Source organism: Coregonus clupeaformis, chromosome 40 (genome assembly GCF_020615455.1).
Source record: "Coregonus clupeaformis isolate EN_2021a chromosome 40, ASM2061545v1, whole genome shotgun sequence".
In the NCBI taxonomy this organism is placed as follows: Eukaryota; Metazoa; Chordata; class Actinopteri; order Salmoniformes; family Salmonidae; genus Coregonus; species Coregonus clupeaformis.
In genome coordinates, this window is record NC_059231.1 from 2,766,964 (window position 1) to 2,794,924 (window position 27,961).

Sequence of the window (27,961 nt, forward strand, 5' to 3'; positions counted from 1 at the left end):
CATTTCACCTGTAACCTGGCTGGTTATATTATTATTATCTTTTTTGTTTCTACTTTGTCAAAAGAAGCTGTAACTGGACTTTATTAATTACTATAACTCTATTACTAATCCAATCTACAAATAAAGTAGATCAAATTGATTACATTGCAATGTTTTTATTGGAAGGGAAACGAAAATAGGCTATAAGCCGACGTTTTTTCTAGGACTTTGTAGAATTATACAAAATATATCCTTGACCATCTAAACAAATAACTATTGTTTTTTTTGTTTTTTATTTATCATTTCCGTGAATATTTCTTCATGCAATTAAACCTTTATAATAGTTTATGCACTATTTATCAAGCGATGGTGTTGATGTTTGCTGCACCTTGCGGGTTGATGTGCATCTGATGCGTATGCTAAAGGAGACGCCCGGCAACGTTCTCTAGCGGGCACTTATAGACTGAAAGGCCAGGCGGTTCTAGTGTTAAACAGTGTGTGGTGGTTCAATCAGCAACAATAATGATTCATATCACAATTAAAACAGACCTGCTACACTTTAGGCGTGGGGGTGACAGAGAAACCCGTTGGGGAGAGAGGGGAAGAGAAAAAGAGAGAGAGAGAACAAGAGAGAGATAAATATTTGAGCGAGTTAGACTAGAGGGAGCGGAAACAGTGGGTTGAGAAAGGCAGACTTCCATGAAAATGAGAAGTTATAATGATTTAATATCATATGTTTGAGCTCTGAGCAACTCCTCCACCCCTACAGGTTTGTTTGCTCTCTCTCTCTCTCTCTCTCTCTCTCTCTCTCTCTCTCTCTCTCTCTCTCTCTCTCTCTCTCTCTCTCTCTCTCTCTCTCTCTCTCTCTCTCTCTCTCTCTCTCTCTCTCTCTCTCTCTCTCTCACATATCCAAAGCTCAGTTGGTAGAGCATGGCGCTTGCATCGCCAGGGTTGTGGGTTTGATTCCCACGGGGGGCCAGTATGAAACATTTATGCACTCACTAACTGTAAGTCGCTCTGGATAAGAGCGTCTGCTAAATGACTAAAATGTAAAATAAATAAACAAACCTATTTTTGATGTGCAGTTTGAAGGTCTATTTAGCGTTTCTATACTGTAGTATTTTTTCATGTAGGTGTGACTTTACTTTTAACTTACTGTACAGTGCATGCCCCAGAGCAGGGCTTGTAAACAACCATCAAGCCTGTGAGTACCGTGCTTACGACTATGGCTGAGGATGAATAGTCCAAAGTCTCTATGAACCTTGGCCCATCAAGTGATGAAAGAACCATAAAGCTAGGATGACGGCAACTCTGTCAGTGCAAGCCAAGTAGAACTAGAACCATAGAATCAGTATTCGAACCGGATTATATTTCTGTTCTTGAACAGTAGCATTGATGTTCAGCCTGTGATTTAACCAGTCTGACAAAGCTGACAGAAAAGTGAGAATGACACATGCTGTGACACTCTGGCTCTATGGACTTTTATTTTAGAGCCAGGGTTGTATTTCTTTTGGTGGTGTTGGGTATGGGTGAGTTTCATTTGTTTGTGTTTTGGTAATTGGTCAATGACTCCCAATCGGAGGTAACGAAAGTGTCAGCTGTCGGCTCGTTATCTCTGATTGGGAGCCATATATATACTGTTGTGTTTCACTGTTGGTTTGTGGGTTTTTGTTCTATGTTCAGTCGATGTACTGAGGACGTTACGGATCGTGTTTTGTTTTGTCAACATTAAAGTCATGTTCACTCCCAACGCTGCGCTTTGGTCCTATTTCATAGACGGTCGTGACAGAAAACCCACCTCAACGAGACCAAGCAGCAGTTGGAATACGAGTGGTGCAGCCAGAAGAGCGAAGGTTGGGAGGGGACTATGGAGGCCTGGTCCACCGAGAGGAGAGACCCCCAGAAAATTTTTAGGGGGGGGCTCACGACGTCGGGGCAGAAGGTGTACGGCCTGGAGGAGTGCAAGAGGTTGGCAGAGATGGCCGCCAGTTTAAGGGGGCCACTGGTTACGAAGGGGATGGAAAGTGTGGAGGTACGGCGAGAGGTACTGGGGGGTGTTTCCAGTCCGGTCCGGCCCGTTCCTGATCCCCGTGTAGGGCCAGGGGTGTGTGTCCCCAGTGCGGTTCTGTCTGTTCCTGCGCCCCGCACCAAGTCTGTGGTGCGTTTCGCCAGCCCAGCCCGGCCTGTCCCTGCTCAACGCACCGAGCCTACGGGGTGCGTCGTCAGCCCTGTCCAGCCAGAGCCGTCCGCCAGACAGGATCAGCCAGAGCCTTCCGCCAGCCATGAGCAGCCAGATCCTTCCGCCAGCCATGAGCAGCCAGATCCTTCCGCCAGCCATGAGCAGCCAGATCCTTCCGCCAGCCATGAGCAGCCAGATCCTTCCGCCAGCCATGAGCAGCCAGATCCGTCAGCCAGCCATGAGCAGCCAGATCCTTCCGCCAGCCATGAGCAGCCAGATCCTTCCGCCAGCCATGAGCAGCCAGATCCTTCCGCCAGCCATGAGCAGCCAGATCCGTCAGCCATCCATGAGCAGCCAGATCCGTCAGCCAGCCATGAGCCGTCCAGCCAGGATCCGCCAGAGCCGTCCAGCCAGGATCCGCCAGAGCCGTCCAGCCAGGATCCGCCAGAGCCGTCCAGCCCGGATCCGCCAGCCAGCCAGGATCCGCCAGAGCCAGCCAGCCAGGATCCGCCATTCAGTCCGGTGCTGCCCCTTAGCCCGGTGCTGCCCCTTAGCCCGGTGCTGCCCCTTAGCCCGGTGCTGCCCCTTAGCCCGGTGCTGCCCCTTAGCCCGGTGCTGCCCCTTAGCCCGGTGCTGCCCCTTAGTCCGGTGCTGCCCCTGAGTCCGGTGATGCCACTTAGTCCAGTGCCGCCCATTAACCCAGTGGGGTGTAGTTGGGGGGTGGTAATGTGGAGGAGGCTAGGGAAGCGGGTGGTGACTAAGGTGGGATGGGGAGCACGACCAGGGGCAGAACCGCCACCGTGGACAGACGCCCACCCAGACCCTCCCCTAGACTGTATGCTGGTACGCCCGGAGTTCGCACCTTTAGGGGGGTACTGTGACACTCTGGCTCCTATGGACTTTTATTTTAGAGCCAGGGTTGTATTTCTTTTGGTGGTGTTGGGTATGGGTGAGTTTCATTTGTTTGTGTTTTTGGTAATTGGTCAATGACTCCCAATCGGAGGTAACGAGTGTCAGCTGTCGGCTCGTTATCTCTGATTGGGAGCCATATATCTACTGTTGTGTTTCACTGTTGGTTTGTGGGTTTTTGTTCTATGTTCAGTCGATGTACTGAGGACGTTACGGATCGTGTTTTGTTTTGTCAACATTAAAGTCATGTTCACTCCAACGCTGCGCTTTGGTCCTATTTCATAGACGGTCGTGACACATGCTGTTGTTTAGTGAGAGTGAAGGAGGCAGCTGAAGCCAGGGAAATAATGAAGACTGACCTTTAAGCTGGGAAACAGGGGGCCTCATCCTCATCTGGAAGATGCCAAAACGCTTTCACTTCCCTGGTGTTTATTTCTCCACTGGCAATATCTTTGCCTGCTTCTGTTTGCTTTCAAGTGTTTCTGAAAGACGAAAATAAACAATAGCTCTCCGAAAGTTCAACCTTCCCAATCAGAAGCAGCAGTCTGAGTATGGTGCTGAAACTCAGATGAAGTACATGTAAATCAAAATGTAAGGTGAATTATCAGGCAATGCTGGTACAGTTTGTCCAATTTCAGGTTGCTATTCTAGCAGCATATTATATTGGTGTAGCCAATCGTGGGAAAATGTATTCCCCTAAAAACATGGCTTGGTCCATGTGATAGTGGAGGTGGTTTCGGAGAAATACAACTAATTTTAAGAGAGAGAGTTCTGAACCCATGAGTCTTTACACTCAATAAATGACACCAATATCTCTGCACTCGATAAAGACTGAGTTCATTCCTAAATAAAAGGCTGGGCGGTCGGAACGATGATCTGTTCCAGTGTGTTCAGAGGACGGTCTGACAGGGACAGTTCTTGTAAGCTAGGCTGACCGTACAGGGGGCCCGTGGGGGCCCGTCAGGCAAACACAAAGCTATCTGCCAGAAAGCACTGTCTCCCTGAGGCCAGACAGAGAGACTCTGCTCCGCCTGCTTCTTCTACGCACCCCTCACACCAAATCCTGAGTAGGTACTATTGAGATTTTCCGCAGCTCTGCTTCTGTTTTTCCCTCTTACTTTCTCCATCCTCCATGTCTCATCTTTCAACATGTATTATTTCTGCCATATTCTCTAGTGTCAACACTGCTGTACCAAATAATGAAGTAAGGCAAAGTATTATCTCCTTTTGTCTACCTGATCAAAATGCTCATACAGAATATTGTCAATGTTGATTGCTGTGGAGTATGAGAAATAATGAAAATGTATGCACTCACTAATGTAGTCGCTCTGGATAAGAGCGTCTGCTGAATGACTAAAATGTCAAATGTAAATGAGTGCATATCTGATAATTGAAAACTCTGTTTAAGTGCACTGAGGCTCACCATAGCCAATTCAAATATATTGTATGCAAATATTCGAGATATCTGCATATGGGGTTTGTATGAAATATATTTTTGATGGTTCTTTTAGTGCCACTGATGATATCAAATTTCAAGCCTGGCTCTGTAGCATCTGTCTCTCTATCTAGCATCTCTGTCTCACTCTCCCTCCCTCACCCTCTTTTTGTATTAGCCCTCTAAGGCTGCTCTCTGAACCTCCCGTTGCCTAATTGTGTTTTTCATTTCAGAATTACCTCAGGAAATTATTATTCCATAGCCAGTCAATAGGCCACAGCTCAATGTTCCTAAAGTCAACTCCAGCAGCAGGAGTTTATTGCATCACCAGCCATGAGACGACTCAGCCAATCAGACATGGGTTCAAATACTATTTTAAATCACCAGACTCGATTGAGCTTGCCTAGTTCAATTAACCAATTGAATAGTTGCAAAAGTGCAAACCCTACCCTTATGTCACTCCAGGCAGGCTAAAAGCAAATGCTCAAAGTATTTGAAAGATTTCCAACAGTATTTGAACCCAGGTCTACAGCCAACTCTGTTCATATGTTCAAACCCTGCCTGAATTACTTTCTCACATTATGAAAAACGACATGCCGAGCCTCCTTCCTTCACCTGTTGAGGCAAAGAATATAAGGAGAGAGAAGAGAATATGAGAGAGAGAGAGGAGATTATGAGAGAGAAGAGAATATGCGGTTGTAACGTCTCGTTCGGAACCGTTATTTCTGACACCCGCTGATTTCAAACACACAGAAACGTTAGCCAGGCGAGACCCAGTCGTTGGTTTGATGTGGAACGGCATTCTCCCACAGCTGATGAACAGCAGGCCGATAAGCCAGCAGCAACAGGGAGCCGGATATAGCAGGAAACAGAAAACCCTGAGGCTGAGGAGTGTAGTGAAAATGTATGGGTTTGGGAGATAGTTTAAGGAGACTGGCTTTGTGAGTGGGCTTTGTGAGTGAGTCTTTACCTGACTGGAGCTTGACCCTGGTCACACCACTGGCCGGGGAAGCCAGCGGTTGCCGTGACGACCGGTGCTGCCTTGCCCACAGGGTTAATGATCAACTTCCTTTTACCACCAGTCAACATCCTAATGAGCCATTAATGGTGTGTTAGCCGAGGTAAAGGACATTGAGTGTATGGGTTTACGCAAAAAGACCGGATATGGAGACTGGAGTGTGCCACTCCACCCAAATTATAATACACACATAAACATAAACACTAGACATACACACACAGACACACACATACACAGAGAGAGGCAGGGTATGTACATGTACTGAGTAGGAGAACAGAACAGTGTAGTGTCAGGACTTGAGCGTAGCATCTAGAGGGTAAACAACAGCATACCATCCTGCATACAACTGCTGGCTTGCCCCCGAAGCTAAGCAGTGTTGGTCCTTGGATGGGAGACCAGATGCTGCTGGAAGTGGTGTTGGAGGACCAGTAGGAGGCACTGTTTCTTCTGGTCTAAAAAGATACCCCAATGCCCCAGGGCAGTGATTGGGGACATTGCCCTGTGTAAGGTGCCGTCTTTCGGATGGGACGTTAAAGGGGTGTCCTAACTCTTGTGGTCACTAAAGATCACATGGCACTTATCGTAAGGGTAGGGCAGTAGAGGCTCCTCAGAGGAGGAAGGGGAGGACCATCTTCCTCAGTGAATTTCATAAAAATTCTAATAGTGAAACATAAAAAAAGTTATCCTTTTTAGATAAAACTATACAACATATATTCACGTCACCAAATAATTGATTAAAACATACAGTTTTGCAATGAAGGTCTACAGTAGCTTCAACAGCACTCTGTAGGGTTTCCGTCCTCCTCTGGGTACATTGACTTCAATACAAAACCTAGGAGCTGTTACAGGATCTATGTCACCATGGGAATGTCCCCCAAGCCAGCAGCCAGAAATCCAGACAGGCAGGCAGGCAGACAGATAGACAGACAGGCAGGCAGACAGGCAGGCAGGAAGGTATTGTAGGCAGGCACACAGACAGACAAACAGGCAGGCACACAGACAAGCAGACAGGCAGGCAGGTTGACAGAATAACAGAGTGGTAGTGTACTGTGTAGAGGAGGGAACACATCCAAATTTCATGTGACTCACCAAAAAGCTCCTGCCAGGACTGATCTTGGATCAGCAGAAGCTGCCTTCCTGTCTGCGCCCATACCATGCCTGACCCAGTTTTTCACCCACTTCTTCATTAGAATTCCAGGGAGGTGAGCTAGCTAGCGCTGCCAGATACTGTACCCCCACTGACAAACCCCCATTACCAGGCAACAGCTAGGCAGCACCTAGGGCTGGGCTGGAGGCATCTAGGGCTGGAGGCACCTAGGGCTGGAGGCACCTAGGGCTGGAGGCACCTAGGGCTGGGCTGGGGGGACTTAGGGTTGGGCGGATTTAGGGCTGGAGGCAACTAGGGCTGGGATGGAGGGGGAGGTCTGACTGGAGATCCCTCTACTCCGTGGGAGTGACACCTACCTCTCCAACTCCCCAGGACAAGGCAACAGCACCCAGGGCTAACGTCTCCCTCCACTCCCCAGGAACAGACACCCAGGGCTGGGCTGGGGTATCTGACTGAGCCCCTGCTGATTAGCGTTGCTGAGGAGGTGGCCAGACAGGTGGCCAGACTGAACGTGGATGTCCTCACATGGTCCGTACTTTCTCCATAGTACAGATGTACAGTGAGGGAAATAAGTATTTGATCCCCTGCTGATTTTGTACGTTTGCCCACTGACAAAGACATGATCAGTCTATAATTTTAATGGTAGGTTTATTTGAACAGTGAGAGACAGAATAACAACAAAAAAATCCAGAAAAACGCATGTCAAAAATGTTATAAATTGATTTGCATTTTAATGAGGGAAATAAGTATTTGACCCCTCTGCAAAACATGACTTAGTACTTGGTGGCAAAACCCTTGTTGGCAATCACAGAGGTCAGACGTTTCTTGTAGTTGGCCACCAGGTTTGCACACATCTCAGGAGGGATTTTTGTTCCACTCCTCTTTGCAGATCTTCTTCAGGTCATTAAGGTTTCTAGGCTGATGTTTGGCAACTCGAACATTCAGCTCCCTCCACAGATTTTCTATGGGATTAAGGTCTGGAGACTGGCTAGGCCACTCCAGGACCTTAATGTGCTTCTTCTTGAGCCACTCCTTTGTTGCCTTGGCCGTGTGTTTTGGGTCATTGTCATGCTGGAATACCCATCCACGACCCATTTTCAATGCCCAGGCTGAGGGAAGGAGGTTCTCACCCAAGATTTGACGGTACATTGCCCCGTCCATCGTCCCTTTGATGCGGTGAAGTTGTCCTGTCCCCTTAGCAGAAAAACACCCCCAAAGCATAATGTTTCCACCTCCATGTTTGACGGTGGGGATGGTTTTCTTGGGGTCATAGGCAGCATTCCTCCTCCTCCAAACACGGCGAGTTGAGTTGATGCCAAAGAGCTCGATTTTGGTCTCATCTGACCACAACACTTTCACCCAGTTCTCCTCTGAATCATTCAGATGTTCATTGGCAAACTTCAGACGGCCCTGTATATGTGCTTTCTTGAGCAGGGGGACCTTGTGGGCGCTGCAGGATTTCAGTCCTTCACGGCGTAGTGTGTTACCAATTGTTTTCTTGGTGACTATGGTCCCTGCTGCCTTGAGATCATTGACAAGATCCTCCCATGTAGTTCTGGGCTGATTCCTCACCGTTCTCATGATCATTGCAACTCCACGAGGTGAGATCTTGCATGGAGCCCCAGGCCGAGGGAGATTGACAGTTATTTTGTGTTTCTTCCATTTGCGAATAATCGCACCAACTGTTGTCACCTTCTCACCAAGCTGCTTGGCGATGGTCTTGTAGCCCATTCCAGCCTTGTGTAGGTCTACAATCTTGTCCCTGACATCCTTGGAGAGCTCTTTGGTCTTGGCCATGGTGGAGAGTTTGGAATCAGATTGATTGATTGCTTCTGTGGACAGGTGTCTTTTATACAGGTAACAAGCTGAGATTAGGAGCACTCCCTTTAAGAGTGTGCTCCTAATCTCAGCTCGTTACCTGTATAAAAGACACCTGGGAGCCAGAAATCTTTCTGATTGAGAGGGGGTCAAATACTTATTTCCCTCATTAAAATGCAAATCAATTTATAACATTTTTGACATGCGTTTTTCCGGATTTTTTTGTTGTTATTCTGTCTCTCACTGTTCAAATAAACCTACCATTAAAATAATAGACTGATAATTTTTTTGTCAGTTGGCAAACGTACAAAATCAGCAGGGGATCAAATACTTTTTTCCCTCACTGTAGATTATAGATGAAAAAGTGCTGACTCAGTCAAAAGCTGCACACTGGATGTCTGGTATGTGAGTTTCGGGTTTGGAAGACAGAGCCAGGCACAGATGGAAGGCCAGTAGGACTGGAGCAGAAGAACGGGTCAGAACAGACGCTGGCATTTCCTCAAGGCCCACTTCTTGGCAGCGCAAAATAAACAACTAACATCAAAACAGACTATAAAACGTTCTGTATTCTGTGGGGCAGTTATTTAAAAATAAATGGAAATTACCAAAGAGTTACGATTGCATCACATTTAGGGCCTATCTATACAGTTTAATTTATAACTAGCATAAATTATGCTTTCATGGACGTGGTTAAGGCTAATGAGAAGATAGGGAATACACATTGCTGCTAGTTATTTGCAGTAATACTGTCTAATTAGACATTAACACCATGTTTTAACGTGATTAAAACAGGGCCGTAGCTGAGGTCAGTAGTCTTAACTTTACACAACATGTCTCATAGATCCCTGTTGCCATTTCACCTTGGTTTTAACTGCAATATTACATGATCAGTATGCCAATGAACTCAAAATAACTGCCAATTGGCGTCCTTATCATTCAAATGGTCCAGAACAATGCCTCGCTCTAAATGAACTACGGAGATGGCTAAATGACCAGAGCACCACCTGGAATTGGCTAAACTGCATTGACACTTGGATTGGCGCTGGTGCTATGGTCATATGACATGTGTTTGGCCATGCACACCAGCGGTGGGTTTGGCCTTCGAAAGAGCAATGCATATGCAGAAAATACCTAATCTCTACTGTAAAATATGCTTCCACTGGTCCTGGGCTCTTGTTAAGGTCAACAGCATCATGAACTTTACCCAGTACCAGGACATTTTAGTTAAAAACCTGGTTGCCTCTTCCGGGAGGCTGAAACTTGACCCTAAGTGGATCTTCATAACCCCAAGCACACATAAAAATCAACAAAGAAATTGTTAATTGACCACAAAAATCTACATTTTTCAATGGCCATCTCAGTCTCCAGACTTGAACCCCATTTAAAACCTATGACTTGAATTGAAGAGGGCAGTCCATAAGCGCAGATGAAGGATATCAAGGATCTGTAAAGATACCGTATGGAGGAATGGTCTAAGATCCCTCCCAATGTGTTCTCCAATCTGCCGTTATCCTCGCAAAGGGAGAGTGCTGGAGTATTGAGATTTCTTGTTATTGCTTGTGTAACAGATGTATATCGTACTCTCCTTGCGTTGTGTTTTCTCTTAATAAATCACATCAGCCAGTGGTCCCAGTTGAGCATCATTTATTTCTGTTGTTAAATGGGAAACAGCACGTTAGTTGTGCAGGGCTTAACGATATGGATGGCTGTCGATGGCAAAATCCCTTGCATCACATTTTCATACTGGGCGAACAAAATACAAAAATACAATATAAAATATAACATGTGTAAATACCTGTTGTTAAACGGGAAACAGCACGTTAGTTGTGCAGGCCTTAACGATATGGATGGCTGTCGATGGCAAAATCCCTTGCATCACATTTTCATACTAGGCGAACAAAATACAAAAATACAATACAAAATATAACATGTGTAAATACCTGTTGTTAAACGGGAAACAGCACGTTAGTTGTGCAGGCCTTAATGATATGGATGGCTGTCGATGGCAAAATCTGTAGCATGAAGGCAACTGTGTTAGCAGTGGGCTTATGTGACCATTATGTCGGTGTATGCTAGCTAACACACTTATCTACAGCAATCATATGCCAAAGCACATCCCAGAAAGCCCCTCAATCCCTAACAGGTACCATACAGTGGGGAAAAAAAGTATTTAGTCAGCCACCAATTATGCAAGTTCTCCCACTTAAAAAGATGAGAGAGGCCTGTAATTTTCATCATAGGTACACGTCAACTATGACAGACAAAATGAGAAAACAAATTCCAGAAAATCACATTGTAGGATTTTTTATGAATTTATTTGCAAATTATGGTGGAAAATAAGTATTTGGTCAATAACAAAAGTTTCTCAATACTTTGTTATATACCCTTTGTTGGCAATGACACAGGTCAAACGTTTTCTGTAAGTCTTCACAAGGTTTTCACACACTGTTGCTGGTATTTTGGCCCATTCCTCCATGCAGATCTCCTCTAGAGCAGTGATGTTTTGGGGCTGTCGCTGGGCAACACGGACTTTCAACTCACTCCAAAGATTTTCTATGGGGTTGAGATCTGGAGACTGGCTAGGCCACTCCAGGACCTTGAAATGCTTCTTACGAAGCCACTCCTTCGTTGCCCGGGCGGTGTGTTTGGGATCATTGTCATGCTGAAAGACCCAGCCACGTTTCATCTTCAATGCCCTTGCTGATGGAAGGAGGTTTTCACTCAACATCTCACGATACATGGCCCCATTCATTCTTTCCTTTACACGGATCAGTCGTCCTGGTCCCTTTGCAGAAAAACAGCCCCAAAGCATGATGTTTCCACCCCCATGCTTCACAGTAGGTATGGTGTTCTTTGGATGCAACTCAGCATTCTTTGTCCTCCAAACACGACGAGTTGAGTTTTTACCAAAAAGTTCTATTTTGGTTTCATCTGACCATATGACATTCTCCCAATCCTCTTCTGGATCATCCAAATGCACTCTAGCAAACTTCAGACGGGCCTGGACATGTACTGGCTTAAGCAGGGGGACACGTCTGGCACTGCAGGATTTGAGTCCCTGGCGGCATAGTGTGTTACTGATGGTAGGCTTTGTTACTTTGGTCCCAGCTCTCTGCAGGTCATTCACTAGGTCCCTCCGTGTGGTTCTGGGATTTTTGCTCACCGTTCTTGTGATCATTTTGTCCCCACGGGGTGAGATCTTGCGTGGAGCCCCAGATCGAGGGAGATTATCAGTGGTCTTGTATGTCTTCCATTTCCTAATAATTGCTCCCACAGTTGATTTCTTCAAACCAAGCTGCTTACCTATTGCAGATTCAGTCTTCCCAGCCTGGTGCAGGTCTACAATTTTGGTTCTGGTGTCCTTTGACAGCTCTTTGGTCTTGGCCATAGTGGAGTTTGGAGTGTGACTGTTTGAGGTTGTGGACAGGTGTCTTTTATACTGATAACAAGTTCAAACAGGTGCTATTAATACAGGTAACGAGTGGAGGACAGAGGAGCCTCTTAAAGAAGAAGTTACAGGTCTGTGAGAGCCAGAAATCTTGCTTGTTTGTAGGTGACCAAATACTTATTTTCCACCATAATTTGCAAATAAAATCTACAATGTGATTTTCTGGATTTTTTTCTCTCAATTTGTCTGTCATAGTTGACGTGTACCTATGATGAAAATTACAGGCCTCTCTCATCTTTTTAAGTGGGAGAACTTGCACAATTGGTGGCTGACTAAATACTTTTTTCCCCCACTGTATACCCACACAGGTATAAATCAGTAACGTACAGCAACCTTGTACACATTGTAAAATATAAAACAGTATTCAGAACATGACCTACCCCTTGCATCACATTTTCATACTGGGAAGACCTGACGTTCACGATCTCCCCCTAGCTGCAAGCGGGGCCAATCACAACACGCCTTATTATCATCAGAGTTGAACCAACCAATAAGAATGCTTGAACATTAAATACACATTTCTTTAGAGGCAAGTGGAAACATAACCAACCCTGTTACACTTGTTCATTCTTAAAAGTATTTTGTTGGCACAAAACTACCTCCATAATTCCAATCATTTGTATGGGTTACATTTAGACGAGTCCCATGCCACTTCTGGGGGTCGTAGAGCGAAACGGAGAACACCATCGGGTTCGTGAGAGTCTCTCCTTTTTTTTTTTTCGTTTGTTGCGAAGTGCGAGATCCCACAGATTTTGCCATGGTTCCGGTGCTTTCTTCAATTCCAAGCTGCTTTCAAACACCGACCTCAACTGGACACCATACTTACAAATATAGTTAGGATTTTGTACAAAATATTTCACCTAGTAGCTTAGCTTAGCAGGTAGAGTAGGGAACTATGGAACATTCAGGGACGTGAGGGTATGAGGTCAAACTCTGTTAAAGGCACACTATTTAGAAAATGGTTTTATGTGAAACCATACTTTCTGCACTGTTGTTCAATTAATTCGTGTTATTTAGTGTAGTATAAGCTTCTGTCTTAAGCATCCTAAATAATGCCATAGATTACATTTTTTTTAAATAGTCAACTTAAAAGCAAAAGGAGAAACATGATATAAGATGCACACCTGATATTCCAAGTGATTATAGGCTACTAAAGCCAACAACTTACTGCTGTGCCACAGAGTTTTGCTGAGAAGAAAAACGTCTCTGATAATCACACGCTGCTGTTTATTGTTGACCAGTAGGTGTCACTAAGGTGCATTGTGAACAGAAAAAGAAGTGCAGAGTAATTAACCGTTTTTCACCACATTTTGGTGAAAGTGCCGGAGCCTCAGAAAGCCTCAGTTTCCCATCACTATGCTCGCCCTCATGCTGGTGGCACCAGCCCCCGGTCATGGACCGGGGTTGAGCTGGCCCGCCGTTGTGCAGAAAGCCTGGCGGGTGACTCGATGGGGAGGAGGACAGGGTGGTGGGTCAATGGCTCAGCATGAACTAGCAGTACATACTGTTTGTTAGGCAGATGTACAAAGGAGTTCTTCATCTTCTTCTGTGGGTTTTATGGCAAACTACAACTCAAAAAGGTATTACTGCCACCAACGGGACACGGTAAAAAAAGAAAAGAAAAGGTACAAATAAAACCAATACGTGACTAACTTAATCCACCCAAAATAAAAATAAAAATAAAATAAAATAAAAAAATAACACTGACAAAACCAAACCTCACACTTCTTCCTTCCATCTACACATCTCCCTTCTCATGCTCTAAGACCTGAGAGGGAGGTACGGCTTGTGACCATACTCCATGCAACTCCTCCGCCGAGAAGTCTTTCAGTTCCAGGAACTTTTCCGCCGCATCCACATGATTTATCTATTTTCCTGGACTTCCTCTCCACCTTGGCAGTGCCATTAATCACCATAGTTATAAAGGCTACAAAGTCCACCGTCTTAACCTGCAGCCTTCAGTGAAGGCCTATCCACCACCACGGACTCTTCCGGAGCACCATTTTAACCCTCAACCCTTTTAACAGCCGCTGCATATGAAATGCTCTGGACAGCCCTCACTTTGGCCACCTCATTCTCTTTCACCCTTGTGGGTCATTCCAAAGACGTGGCTTCATGGTTCTCACCACAATTGCAACATGTCACATTTTCATCACTTTTATAACACATGATACAATCTTTTCCACAACTTGGACATCTCAGCTTCTCCCTTCTGCAAACACTTGAAGCATGTCCAAAAGCTTCACGGTGATCACACTGCATTGGTCTTGGAACAAATGCGCTGACTCTAGTTTATATATCCCAACTACACTTGAGTAGGGAGAGATTCCATATAAAAAAAACTAAAGAACAGAGATACTCTTCACTTTCTTTTCCGAAGAGACACACAGGACACAAACTTCTCAAATCGGGTGAGACGCATCACACGCCCCTTCTGATCCTCACAGCCTTCACTTTACCCAGCACTCTCTCCACCAGTTTGGATATCTCAAATGGATTCTTCAAAATTGGTAATACAATTAGCTGCTCCTAATTAACAAAACATACTCCTACAAGATAAGAAGGAACATTCTCACCACTGTATGCTACTTTGCTCAATTTTCTATTCTTTTGGACAATATTCAAATTCTCCAATATTTTTTTTCTTCTATTTTATTATTTATTTATTTATTTATTTTATTATTATTATTATTATTATATATATTTTTCCTACAGAGGTGTGACGATGGATGCCGTTTAAATAGTATGAGGGGGGTTGATTAAGCAAGGGTATTCAGGTGAGTGAGGCAGGCTTGTGGCTAATGAAGATTGGATGCAGGTGAACAGATTGGCATGGTCACAGCTCTATGTCCATATATGGAGTTCCTTGCTAATAGTCCGCATTCTAATATGGGTGTCTGGGACCATAAATGGATTTCCTGTTACAGGGCCACGGTCCAAAATGAATGTCGGTGCCCATATATGGAAGTTCACGCTGTGGATTAGATGTGTCATCTAAAGTTTAAAGCTCTCCTCCCGAAACTGCGTTATAAACTACACTTAGACAGCACAGGGCCAGAGCTGGAGATTACAACCACTTTCATTTGTACAGAAGCACCCAATGGTAGTCTAAGTCTATTGTAGCTCTGTAATTGTCTGTAGTCTTCCTTTTGTCTATTTCTTTCATTTTCCTTTATCTTTCTTACCCCCCCCACACACACACACACACCACATTTGTCTATTGGAGTCCCTTTCGCCCTGCTCTCTGTGCCGTGCAGTCAGTGTTGTTTGGTGCGGGGGCCGGTACCTCCACTTATGAGGGCCTTGGCGGGGCCTGGGGGGGTTGGGGACAAGATGCTGATGGGGGTCTTAAAATTCACTACCAGGCCAGCTAGCACACGTATGCACACACACACACACACACAGTAGCCCAGGCAAGCCAGCCTGACGGACACACTGCTCGCCCACCCTGCTCTCACAAGTCTCTCAGTGCTGAGAAATTGCTTGCTCTCTAATGTCCAACCCCCAGTTTTACACCTTCTATTTTTAGAAACAGACAGTCCAGGGACACGCTTCAAACTAAAAAGCACCCCACATTCTAATGTTCGTTTTGGTTTGGTTTTCATGGCAGATGCCAATGGTTTAGGGATTCTGCTTTGAATGCTTTTGGATGCCACTGCACATTTGCATTTATTCCCTATCTCTCACACACAAGCACACACACACTGACATTCTGCACCATAGCAGACTCACGCATGAGTAGCGTGTGTGTGTGCGTGTGCGTGTGCCTGTGAGAGATGCACTTTTCGTGTTCAAACAGCTCTCCCCCTCGCTTTCCACTTTTCAAAGCTTCTGCAGAGGTATCCTTCAAAAGCGCTTTGATTACCAGGCAAACCAATATCTAGCCAGTCAGGCAACAGGCATCAGACACAGACACACAAACACACACACACACACACACACACATACACATACACACAAACCATCAGTAGTACGGCTCATATCATATTTCCCTCTGCACAATCACAATCTGCACACAGTGAAGCACAACATGCAGAGTCTGTTTCAATGGGACTGGAATCCTGCACAGTTACATAAGAGTCAGTAGCCTAGAATCCTGATGTCTTTGTCGCTGAACATGTGAGAGAGAGAGAGAGAGAGAGAGAGAGAGAGAGAGAGAGAGAGAGAGAGAGAGAGAGAGAGAGAGAGAGAGAGAGAGAGAGAGAGAGAGAGAGAGAGAGAGAGAGAGAGAGAGAGAGAGAGAGAGAGAGAGAGAGAGAGAGAGAGAGAGAGAGAGAGAGAGAGAGAGAGAGAGAGAGAGAGAGAGAGAGAGAGAGAGAGACACACTCTGGACACCACCAGGCTAGATAGCCACAGAAGACTAGATCCATTGATCCGTCTAGGACAGCAGCAGTGGGGCCCTCATCATGGAGCTCAGTGGATCTAGTGTTCCATCCTTGTCTTTTAACATGAGGCTAATAAAGAACCTGTTTTACCTGGTGTGTGGAATATCCCAGCTTATCAATAACTAATCAATAGGCTTAATTGATTAGTTACTGTAGTGTACGTGACAGGGAAAACAACAGCAAGCAGACGGATTGAGGGGCTTGACGACTGGCTTGGCTTGGCTTGATACTAACTGTCTGTTTGGCTCAGATTGAGGGGCTTGATACTTACTGTCTGTTTGGGCTCAGATTGAGAGGCTTGACACTAACTGTCTGTCTTGGCTCAGATTGAGGGGCTTGACACTAACTGTCTGTTTGGGCTCAAATTGAAGGGCTTGATAGGGGTTGATACATATTCAGAGATATTGATGTTATTGATGTCTTGAAGACATTGATATGGCTTCCCTTTGTATATGTGATAGAATGATTTTGTACTCGTTAGGCGCAAGTAAAGATGTTTGTAGGGGTTAGTGAGGCTGTCAGTGGATCAGTAATTAGCTCAATGTTTGATGGCTGACGGCACTGCACATCTAAGAGAGAGAGAGAGTGAGAGCAAGAGAGAGAGAGAGAGAGAGAGAGAGAGAGAGAGAGAGAGAGAGAGAGAGAGAGAGAGAGAGAGAGAGAGAGAGAGAGAGAGAGAGAGAGAGAGAGAGAGAGAGAGAGAGAGAGAGAGAGAGAGAGAGAGAGAGAGAGAGAGAGAGAGAGAATTTGAGACACTTGGTTAATCTGTTTGGTAGGTTACACACTATTTTTTTTTTGTCTGCTCTCTCTCATCTCTTATCACATGGGCAAAATTGTGATGTAGATATTTGAGGGGGACAAACTGGGGGGTCCAGGGGTCCTCCCCCAGAATTTGTTTTTATTTTATCAAAAGCATTTCCTGCAATTCTACACAGTTTGACATGCTATAGAGTTAGAGCTTAACCACATAGTCCTCAAATGTCTCTGTATACACACATCATGTGCACACGTCCGTAACGCAGGGAAAAGCAGGTCCAATGACTAAGTTAAGAAAGATAATAAAGAGCCTGACGCAGTTCAGACACCCGGCGTACAAATGTATATCATGTGTAAAAAGGAGGCCTGGGTCATTAAATATACAGTCCATGTATTGAATACATATTTCATGCAGTGTTTGCAAACTAAGTTGTGATAACATCCCATGGGTTATAGATCTAACATGGCCTTCACGGGTCACTGTCCCAACACTGATTATTAATGTCCAGACTAAACTAGCTAGGGGTGTTACAATTAGTTTATTATTATCATGTACTTATCAATTTAGGACACAATACAGGCACGCACGCATGCACGTGCACCCCCCCACACACACACACAAACACATCAAGGGAATAACAAGAACAGAACACTGTGGCTTTCTAACTTGTTGTTTCTCTTGACACCCTTTCAACTGCCATTTTAAAAACCTAATTTCACTCTAGTCACCGACTGAAGTACAGCGCTTTGATTCCAGAGCCTGGACAATTGTCACGATCGTCGTTAGATGAAGCGGACCAAGGCGCAGCGTGGTAAGCGTACATACTTTATTACGTGTTGTACACAACTCACGAACAAAACAACAAACCAAACCAAACGATACGTGAAGTCCTAGGTTAACACCAAAACAAACCTTACGGAACAAGATCCCACAATAAACAGTGCCAAACAGGCTGCCTAAGTATGGTCCCCAATCAGAGACAACAAGCTACAGCTGCCTCTGATTGGGAACCACCCTGGCCAACATAGAAATACACGAACTAGAACACAACCTAGAAAACTAAACAATGAAACCTACACACCCTGGCTCAACATATAAGAGTCCCCAGAGCCAGGGCGTGACAACAATACTTAGGGGGCTGTTGTCAAGAGCACCTCAGCTTTTGTTCATATGTATTCATTCATCCAGTCAACTGTTGCCCAATATACTTTTTCTTGCACAATACAGGTTCAGCAGACCCACTTTAAATGTGCTTTTAGAGGCCATTCAATTCAATTTTCATCCCCAAAACAAAAACTGTATCAGTAACCGACTTACAACAGAAATATCAAATCTAACATTACGCATTAATGGTGTTGATAAATGTACTACAGAAGCACTGAATAATCTAGACGCAGTTTGAGGAACTTATTCAGGAAAGATCGGGTTTCACTTATCTAAAAACCAGAGCAAGTTTTTCCTAAACCTTCAATATAGAAACGCGACCAAACATAACCCACAGAAAATAGTTACAAACGATGGAGAAAGCCTTATCACACCAAAGGAGATTTTGAATGAGAAAGTAAAATATTTTCAACAAATGTTCTCTTGTCAAGTTCCTGATGAGTTTTGTGATATCCTTCTCCCCAAAAATAATGTTAAACAATCGCTGACACAAACAAAAACTTGTGAAGGCCTAATTACACAGGATGAATTATGGTTGGCATTTGATTCCTTTGAGACTGGGAAACTCCTTGCCTTGATGGCATTCCAATAGAGACACAGTATATCAAACTTTTTATGAACTACTGAATGATCCATTACAATCATGTTTTAATTACTCGTAAATAAAGGGCAGACTGTCAGACACACAAAAAGAGGAACTGATCTCTCTCCTACTGAAGCAGGAGCCAGGGGGGCAATACAAAGACACAGTCTTGTTAAAAAGAGGCGTAAAACAAGGTTGCCCTCTGTCACCATACTTCCATTGCCTTCAGAAAGTATTCACACGCCTTGACTTTTCCACATTTTGTTGTGCCACAGCCTGAATTTAAATTGAGATTTTGTGTCACTGGCCTACACACAATTCCCCATAATGTCAAAGTGGAATTATGTTTTTAGAATGTTTTACAAATTCATTCAAAATGAAAAGCTGAAATGTCTTGATAAGCCTAAATAAGTTCAGGAGTAAAGATTTGCTTAACAAGTCACATAATAAGTTGCATAGACTCACTCTGTGTGCAATAATGGTATTTAACATGATTTTTGAATGACTACCTCATCTGTACCCAACACATACTATTATCTGGAAGGTCCCTCAGTCGGGCAGTGAATTTCAAACACAGATTCAACCACAAAGACCAGTTAGGTTTTCTAATGCCTCGCAAAAAGGGCACTTATTGGTAGATGGGTAAAAAAAATAAAAAATAACATTGAACATCCCTTTGAGCATGGTGAAGTTATTAATTAAACTTTGGATGGTGTATCAATACACCTAGTCACTACAAAGATACAGGCGTCCATCCTAGCTCAGTTGCCAGAGAGGAAGGAAATCTCTCAGGGACTTTAAAACAGTTACAGAGTTTAATGGCTGTGATAGGAGAAAACTGAGGATGGATCAACAACATTGTAGTTACTCCACAATATTAACCTAAATGACAGAGAAGGAAGCTTGTACAGAATCAAAATATTCCAAAACATGCATCCTGGTTGCAACAACGCCCTAAAGTAAAACAGAAAAAAAAATGGCAAAGAATACAAAGCATTATGTTTGGGGCAAATCCAACACAACACATCACTGAGTACCACTCTTCATATTTTCAAGCATGGTGGTGGCTGCATCATGTTATGGGTATGCATGACATTGGAGTTTTTTAGGATGAAAAGAAACGGAATAGAGCTAAGCACAGGCAAAATCCTAGAGGAAAACCTGGTTCAAGTTTCTTACCAAGACGACATTGAATGTTCCTGAGTGGCCTTTTGCTTAAATCGGCTTGAAAAACTATAGCAAGACTTGCAAATGGCTGTCTAAAAATGATCATCAACCAACCTGACAGAGCTTGAATAATTTGTAAAAGAATAATGTGCAAATATTGTACAATCCAGGTGTGCAAAGCTCTTAGAGAATTACCCTGAAAGACTCACAGGTGTAATCGCTGCCAAAGGCGATTCTAATGTGTATTGAATCAGGGGTATGAATAATTATGTAAATTAGATATTTCTGTATTTCATGTTTAATACATTTTCAAAAATGTCTAAAAACATGTTTTCACTTTGTCATTATGATATATTGTGTGTAGATGGGTGAGAAAAAATATATATTTAATACCTTTTGAATTCAGACAGTAACACAACAAAATGTGGAATAAGTGAAGGGGTATGAATACTTTCTGAAGGCACTGTATATGGCCTTCGCTTGACTGGATTCATAAACATAGACTGGCTGTACAGGGGCCAACCCTTAGATGTAACAACAGCTTGAACTCTTAGAATAAAGGGTTCCAAAAGGGTTCTTCGGCTGTCCCTATAGGAGAACCCGTTTTGGGGTTCCATGTAGAACCATCTGTGTAAAGGGTTCTACATGGAACTCAAAAGGGTTTTACCCTCATAAAAAAAAACATTATTGTAAGGAAAAAGAGGAGGAGAAAGAGAGGAAGAGAGGGAGAGAGGGAGAGAGGGAGAGCAGTGAGTGGTATCATAGGGAATGTTAGAGACATCAATTACTTCAGTACAGTCATGTCTGAATCTGTATCACATTACGGAGTCAGTAATGAGGAGAGAGAGAGAGAAACAGAGAGAGCGAGAGAGAGAGAGAGATAGAGAGAGACAGAGAGAGGGAGCGAGAGAGAGAGACAGAGACAGAGACAGAGACAGAGACAGAGAGTGGTGTTGATGGTATCCTCAATGAAATGATAAAATATTCAGACCACAAATTCCAATTGGCTATACTTAAACTCTTTAACATCATCCTTAGCTCTGGCATCTTCCCCAATATTTGGAACCAAGGACTGATCACCCCAATCCACAAAAGTGGAGACAAATTTGACCCCAATAACTACCGTGGGATATGCGTCAACAACAACCTTGGGAAGATCCTCTGCATTATCATTAACAGCAGACTAGTTCATTTCCTCAGTGAAAACAATGTACTGAGCAAATGTCAAATAGGCTTTTTACCAAATTACCGTACGACAGACCACGTATTCACCCTGCACACCCTAATTGACAAACAAACAAACCAAAACAAAGGCAAAGTCTTCTCATGCTTTGTTGATTTCAAAAAAGCTTTTCACTCAATTTGGCATTAGGTTCTGCTATACAAATTGATGGAAAGTGGGGTTGGGGGGGAAACATACGACATTATAAAATCCATGTACACAAACAACAAGTGTGCGGTTAAAATTGGCAAAAAACCCACGTTTCTTTCCACAGGGCCGTGGGGTGAGACAGGGATGCAGTTTAAGTCCCACCCTCTTCAACATATATATCAACGAATTGGCGAGGGCACTAGAACAGTCTGCAGCACCCGGCCTCACCCTACTAGAATCTGATGTAAAATGTCTAATTTTTGCTGATGATCTGGTGTTTCTGTCACCAACCAAGGAGGGCCTACATCAGCACCTAGATCTTCTGCACAGATTCTGTCAGACCTGAGCCCTGACAGTAAATCTCAGTAAGACAAAAATAATGGTGTTCCAAAAAAGGTCCAGTTGCCAGGACCACAAATACAAATTCCATTTAGACACCGTTGCCCTAGAGCACATAAAAACTATACATACCTCGGCCTAAACATCAGCGCCACAGGTAACTTCCACAAAGCTGTGAATGATCTGAGAGACAAGGCAAGAAGGGCCTTCTACACCATCAAAAGGAACATAAAATTCTACATACCAATTAGGATCTGGCTAAAAATACTTGAATCAGTTATATAACCTATTGCCCTTTATGGTTGTGAGGTCTGGGGTCCGCTCACCAACCAAGAATTCACAAAATGGGACATAATGATCAAAATCCAGAAAAGAGCCGTTAAATTCTATAACCACTTAAAAGGAAGCGATTCTCAAACCTTCCATAACAAAGCCATCACCTACAGAGAGATTAACTTGGAGAAGAGTCCCCTAAGCAAGCTGGTCCTGGGGCTCTGTTCACAAACACAAACAGACCCCACAGAGCCCCAGGACAACAACACAATTAGACCCAACCAAATCATGAGGAAACAAAAATATAATTACTTGACACATTGGAAAGAATTAACAAAAAAACTGAGCAAACTAGAATGCTATTTGGCCCTAAATAGAGAGTACACAGAGGCAGAATACCTGGCCACTTTGACTGAACCAAACTTAAGGAAAGCTTTGACTATGTACAGACTCAGTGAGCATAGCCTTGCTATTGAGATAGTCCGTCGTAGGCAGACCTGGCTCTCAAGAGAAGACAGGCTATGTGCACACTGCCCACAAAATGAGGTGGAAACTGAGCTGCACTTCATTTACATTTTAGTCATTTAGCAGACGCTCTTATCCAGAGCGACTTACAGTTAGTGAGTGCATACATTCTTTTTTTTATACCCCCCGTGGGAAACGAACCCACAACCCTGGCGTTGCAAACGCCATGCTCTACCAACTGAGCTACATCCCTGCCGGCCATTCCCTCCCCTACCCTGGGCCAATTGTGCGCCACCCCATGGGTCTCCCGGTCGCGGCCGGCTACGACAGAGCCTGGATTCGAACCAGGATCTCTACCACTGCGCCACTCAGGAGGTGGCGCATTTCCTAACCTCCTGCCAAATGCATGACCATATCAGAGACACATACTGTATTTCCCTCAGATTACACAGATCCACAAAGAATTCGAAAACATACCCAATTTTGATAAACTCCGTTATCTACTGGGTGAAATACCACAGTGTGCCATCACAGCAGCAGGATTTGTGACCTGTTGCCACAAGAAAAGGGCAACCAGTGAAGAACAAACACCATTGTAAATACAAGCCATATTTATGTTTATTTATTTTCCCATTTGTACTTTAACTATTTGCACATTGTTACAATACTGTATATAGACATAATATGACATTTGAAATGTCTTTATTCTTTTGGAACTTCTGAGTGTAATGCTTACTGTTAATATTTATTGTTTATTTCACTTTTGTTTACCATCTACTTCACTTGCTTTGGCAATGGTAACATATGTTTCCCATGCCAATAAAGCCCTTAAATTGAAATTGAATTGAATTGAAATTTAATTGAGAGAGAGACAGAGAGATAGAGACAGAGACAGAGAGAGAGAGAGAGAGAGAGAGAGAGAGGGAGAGAGAAGCAGAGAGAGAGAGAGAGAGAGAGAGAGAGAGAGAGAGACAGAGACGAGAGAGAGAGAGAGAGAGAGAGAAGAGAGAGAGAGGAAAGAGCGAGAGAGAGAGAGAGAGAGAGAGAGAGCAGAGACAGAGGGGAGAGAGAGAGAGAGAGAGAGAGAGAGAGACAGAGAGACAGAGAAAGAGGGTGTCAGAAAGAGAGGAAAGCGAGAGAGAAGAGAAAGAGAGAGATCAATGCAATTAGCAGGTCTTGCTTTTTAATATGGAAACTGTATCCAGGCAACAGCTAGCAAGGAGCTAGAAGTGATCAACTAGACGCTGATTATTTAAGAAACCAATGACTGGATGTTTACTTGCCCGTCTCAGGACTGTAATGGGATCAGTTTCCATGTGGATTTGCTGTTAAACATCTCTACATGGGGCGGCGTGCAATTGGCCCAGCGTCGTCCAGGGTAGGGGAGGGAATGGCTGGCAGGGATGTAGCTCAGTTGATAGAGCATGGCGTTTGCAACGCCAGGGTTGTGGGTTCGATTCCCACAGGGGGTATGAAAAATAATAATGTATGCACTAACTGTAAGTCGCTCTGGATAAGAGCGTCTGCTAAATGACTAAAATGTAAATGTAAAATGTACATCACAAGGAGAGTGGCCACACAGATTCCTGTGTCTCCTGGTTGGCATTATTGTTAGCGTAGCCTAACGTTACATTAGCGAGTGATTAAGATAACTTGATGGATTTCCTCAGTTGACTGATGGGCTGATCCCTTTGAACAGTACTTAACCTACACATACACACATACACACACACACACTTTCTCTCTCTCTCCCATATACACACCTGATGCCTGCTCCTCTCCCCAGGCCAGTGATCAGTGAGGGCCATCTGGTTGTCCTCTGAGAGTTCTCTGAGTGTTCAGTGTGCCCCCAGGGAGTCCTATCCCAGGCAGCCCAAATAGGCCTAGTGCTACAACATCCAACCACACTGAGCTTGTGCCCCAAATGGCACCCTATTCCCTTTATAGTGCACTACTTTTCTCATCCCCTATAGGTCAAATATAGTGAACTATATAGGGAATAGGTTGTCATTTGGGACACACTCTGGGAGATATGAGGAGATGTAAGGAGATAGCACAACCTTAACTGGTACATTGAGGGATGGCTAAACTCACTGGCTCCATCAGATCAGAGCTGCCAGCTATGCTTTACCTCCCACCTTACCTCCCACCCTGCCTCCCACCCTACCTCCCACCCTGCCTCCCACCCTGCCTCCCACCCTACCTCCCACCCTGCCTCCCACCCTGCCTCCCACCCTGCCTCCCACCCTACCTCCCACCCTGCCTCCCACTCTACCTCCCACCCTGCCTCCCACCCTACCTCCCACCCTGCCTCCCAACCTGCCTCCCACCTTACCGCCCACCCTGCCTCCCACCCTGCCTCCCACCCTACCTCCCACCCTGCCTCCCACCCTACCTCCCACCCTACCTCCCACCCTACCCCCCACCCTGCCTCCCACCCTACCTCCCACTCTGCCTCCCACCCTGCCTCCAGTTTTTGGCTTCTATCTGACTGTGAGTTTCTGTCTCCTTTTTCTCGTTCCCACTCAGCCTCTCTCTCTCTCTCTCTCTTTCTCTCTCACACACACACACACAGACACAGAGAGAGAGAGAGAAGGGTGAGAAAGATGTGGAAAAGAAAATGAGAGGTTATCCTCTCTCTCTCTCTTTCTCTCTCTCTTTCTCTCTACACACACATTCATCACCCCCCCAACACACCCCCTCACACATAATCAGGTGTGTTGACATCCTGTTTATGAACATGTCTCATGGATTTGATTAGTTCCCTCCTTCCTTCTCCCCACACTTCATTACAGCTCTCAAATCAATTTAGTGCCTCCATCAAACATCTATCTACACAGTACACAGAGCACACAGCAGAATCCAGCACTCTCCCCTCCAGTACCATTACACAGTGAAATATTTAAACAAGCAGCTCCCACAGGAGCCCTGTGATCAATTGATCAATATGAACACCCGGGCAGAAAGTAATACTCAAAAGGAATATTCTTCCATTTGATTGCCGCAGGAAAACATTTTCATGAATAGAGAAGGGACAGATTACATTTTCCAGTCAGCCTAACACACACACACCCGAAGAGACAGGCACATAACACACAAGTGAGTGAACCAACACATACACTTCCTCCCTCTCCACGAGAAGAGACCAGACACATCAACACAACAAATGGAGGTTCAAGCCAGGGCATGTTTGTCCCTGCATGAGGCATTGTTAGTGGAATTACCAAATCTGTTCTGGGTTTTCAATGAAACTCTAATGAAAGAACAGGACATTTTAGCATGTCTGTTTACATTGGGCCGTCCCCTTATGTTTCTCTTTCTCAGCTTGTCTGAAGATTACATTTACATTTTAGTCATTTAGCAGACTCTCTTACCCAGAGCAACATACATGAGCAATCAGGGTTACGTTTCTTGCTCAAGTGCACATTGACAGATTATTCACCTAGTGGGCTCAGAGATTCAAACCAGTGACCTTTCGGTTACTTGCCCACCGCTCTAACCACTAGGCTACATGCTGCCCCAGCTCTTGTTATGATTAATTTCCCATTCCTGGTGCACAGTAAGGATGTCCCAATACAAGGCTGATGATTCCCTGCTGCTAACATTCCTGGTGCACAGTGAGGATGTCCCAATACAAGGCTGATGATTCCCTGCTGCTAACGTTCCTGGTGCACAGTGAGGATGTCCCAATACAAGGCTGATGATTCCCTGCTGCTAATGTTCCTGGTGCACAGTGAGGATGTCCCAATACAAGGCTGATGATTCCCTGCTGCTAACGAAAAGAAAAGTTGCTGGAATGAAAACGAACCTGAAACTCAAATGATCTGAGCTGATAATGGACCGTTTGAGAGCTATACAACATGTCCTGTGTGTCCGTTTTTCAGTTGTATAACCCCCTTTCTCTTCTCTTTCTCTCCCTCTCTTTCCTCTCCCTCCCTCTCTCACTCCTACAGACAGTAACTTTGTCCTGGGTAATGCTCAGGTGCAGTCCCTCTACCCTATCGTCTACTGTTCTGATGGCTTCTGTGAGCTGACCGGCTACGCCCGCGCCGAGCTGATGCAGAAGAGCTGCGCGTGTCATTTCCTGTACGGGCCGGAGACCAGCGACCAGCTGACGGCGAAGATCCAAGGGGTGTTGGACGACAGGGGGGAGTTTAAGACAGAGCTGGTGTTCTACAAGAAGGGAGGTGAGAGACTACAGGGTGTATCCCAAATAACACCCTATTCTCTATATAGTGCACTACTTTTGACCAGAGGCCTCATAGGTAGGGAATAGGGTGGCATTTCAGATGAAACCAGGAAGGTGAGAAACAGAGAGACAGTTGGTCACACCCTAGTCACCAACATTGCCTTATAGGTTCCTGAGAATGAAGCAGCGAACGTTGTGTGTGTGTATTGGGAGGGGGGTAGGTGTGTATGTGTGTGTGTCTGTGCGTACGCGAGCGTGAGAGAGAGTTGTCACTGATGACTCAGGGAAAGAAGACAAATCAACAATTTATGTAGTGTATCAATAAATCTGTGCTTTTATTGATGAGAGCGAATAGGACAGAGATTGATGAGACGGACAGCGGCGACAGGGAACTGGGCCATAGGACACATCATATTTGAGGATAAGGAAAGAACTGACATTGAAGAGAAGACCGATTGGTTTTAGACAGGACAAAGTCGGAAAACTAGCTTGGCTGGGAACAGGGCTAGACAGCTGCTACTGGGAGAAATAAGCCTTAAACAAAGACAAGCACAGCCAAATGGAGGACAGTCTCAGTGAGACTTAAAAAGACAAATTAAAGGTTGTTTTGCGCTTTATTGGCACTGCATATGCATACATTAACATTTTACAGCCCTCTGGGGTAGGAGAAGAGAGAAGAAACAAATGTAGTAACGTTTTGTGAATTCCGTCGTCAAGGCGTGTGTGCGTGTGTGTGTGTGTTTGTGTGTGTGTGTGTATGTGTGTGTGTGTGTGTGTGTGTGAGAGAGTGTACGTGTGTGTGTGTGTGTGTGTGTGTGTGTGTGTGTGTGTGTGTGTGTGTGTGTGTGTATACTTGCTTGTGTCCTCACGACACAACTTGAGCCTCCAGAATGATTCAAGGGTTATTAAGCCCTGTCCCTCATCCTCTGGTCCAGGTCCATATTCACACAGTGTGTTGAACACCATGTAATCCAGCTAATGTCATCCACCAATCCACCCACCTGAAACAGAGAGAACAGCATTAACCATAACAGCCGTGTAATAGGACTCTGTCTCTATGAATATGAGGCTGTTTTATCTTGATTATATCAATTTATGTACAACCACAACATGTCCTCCCGCATCAAACAGTGTTACGTGACTTTGTCAGGGTTGTTTTTAAAGTTCCAGTTGAATCACTGAAAGGCAGAGTGGCAATAAAAGCATGATAAAGAATCCTTGCATCCGCACCAGGGGCCTCGTTTATAACCGTTGAGTACATTTCACACTAAATTTATGCGTGCGCCATTTCTGAAAAGTCTGCAAACGCACACAAAATATTGAGATTTATCAAATTGCCGCATGTCATACATGCGCATGTTTCCCGTTATAAA

General features: G+C 44.6%; 1 protein-coding gene across 1 annotated transcript in view; it reads left to right on the forward strand.

Moving 5' to 3' along the window:
* Window positions 1-27,961, forward strand: part of LOC121555092 (potassium voltage-gated channel subfamily H member 3) — a 169,131-nt gene that overhangs the window by 93,339 nt on the left and 47,831 nt on the right. The window contains exon 2 of the mRNA XM_045211996.1: window positions 26,353-26,586. Coding sequence (XP_045067931.1) covers window positions 26,353-26,586 — 234 coding nt within the window. The remainder of the gene's footprint in view (window positions 1-26,352; window positions 26,587-27,961) is intronic.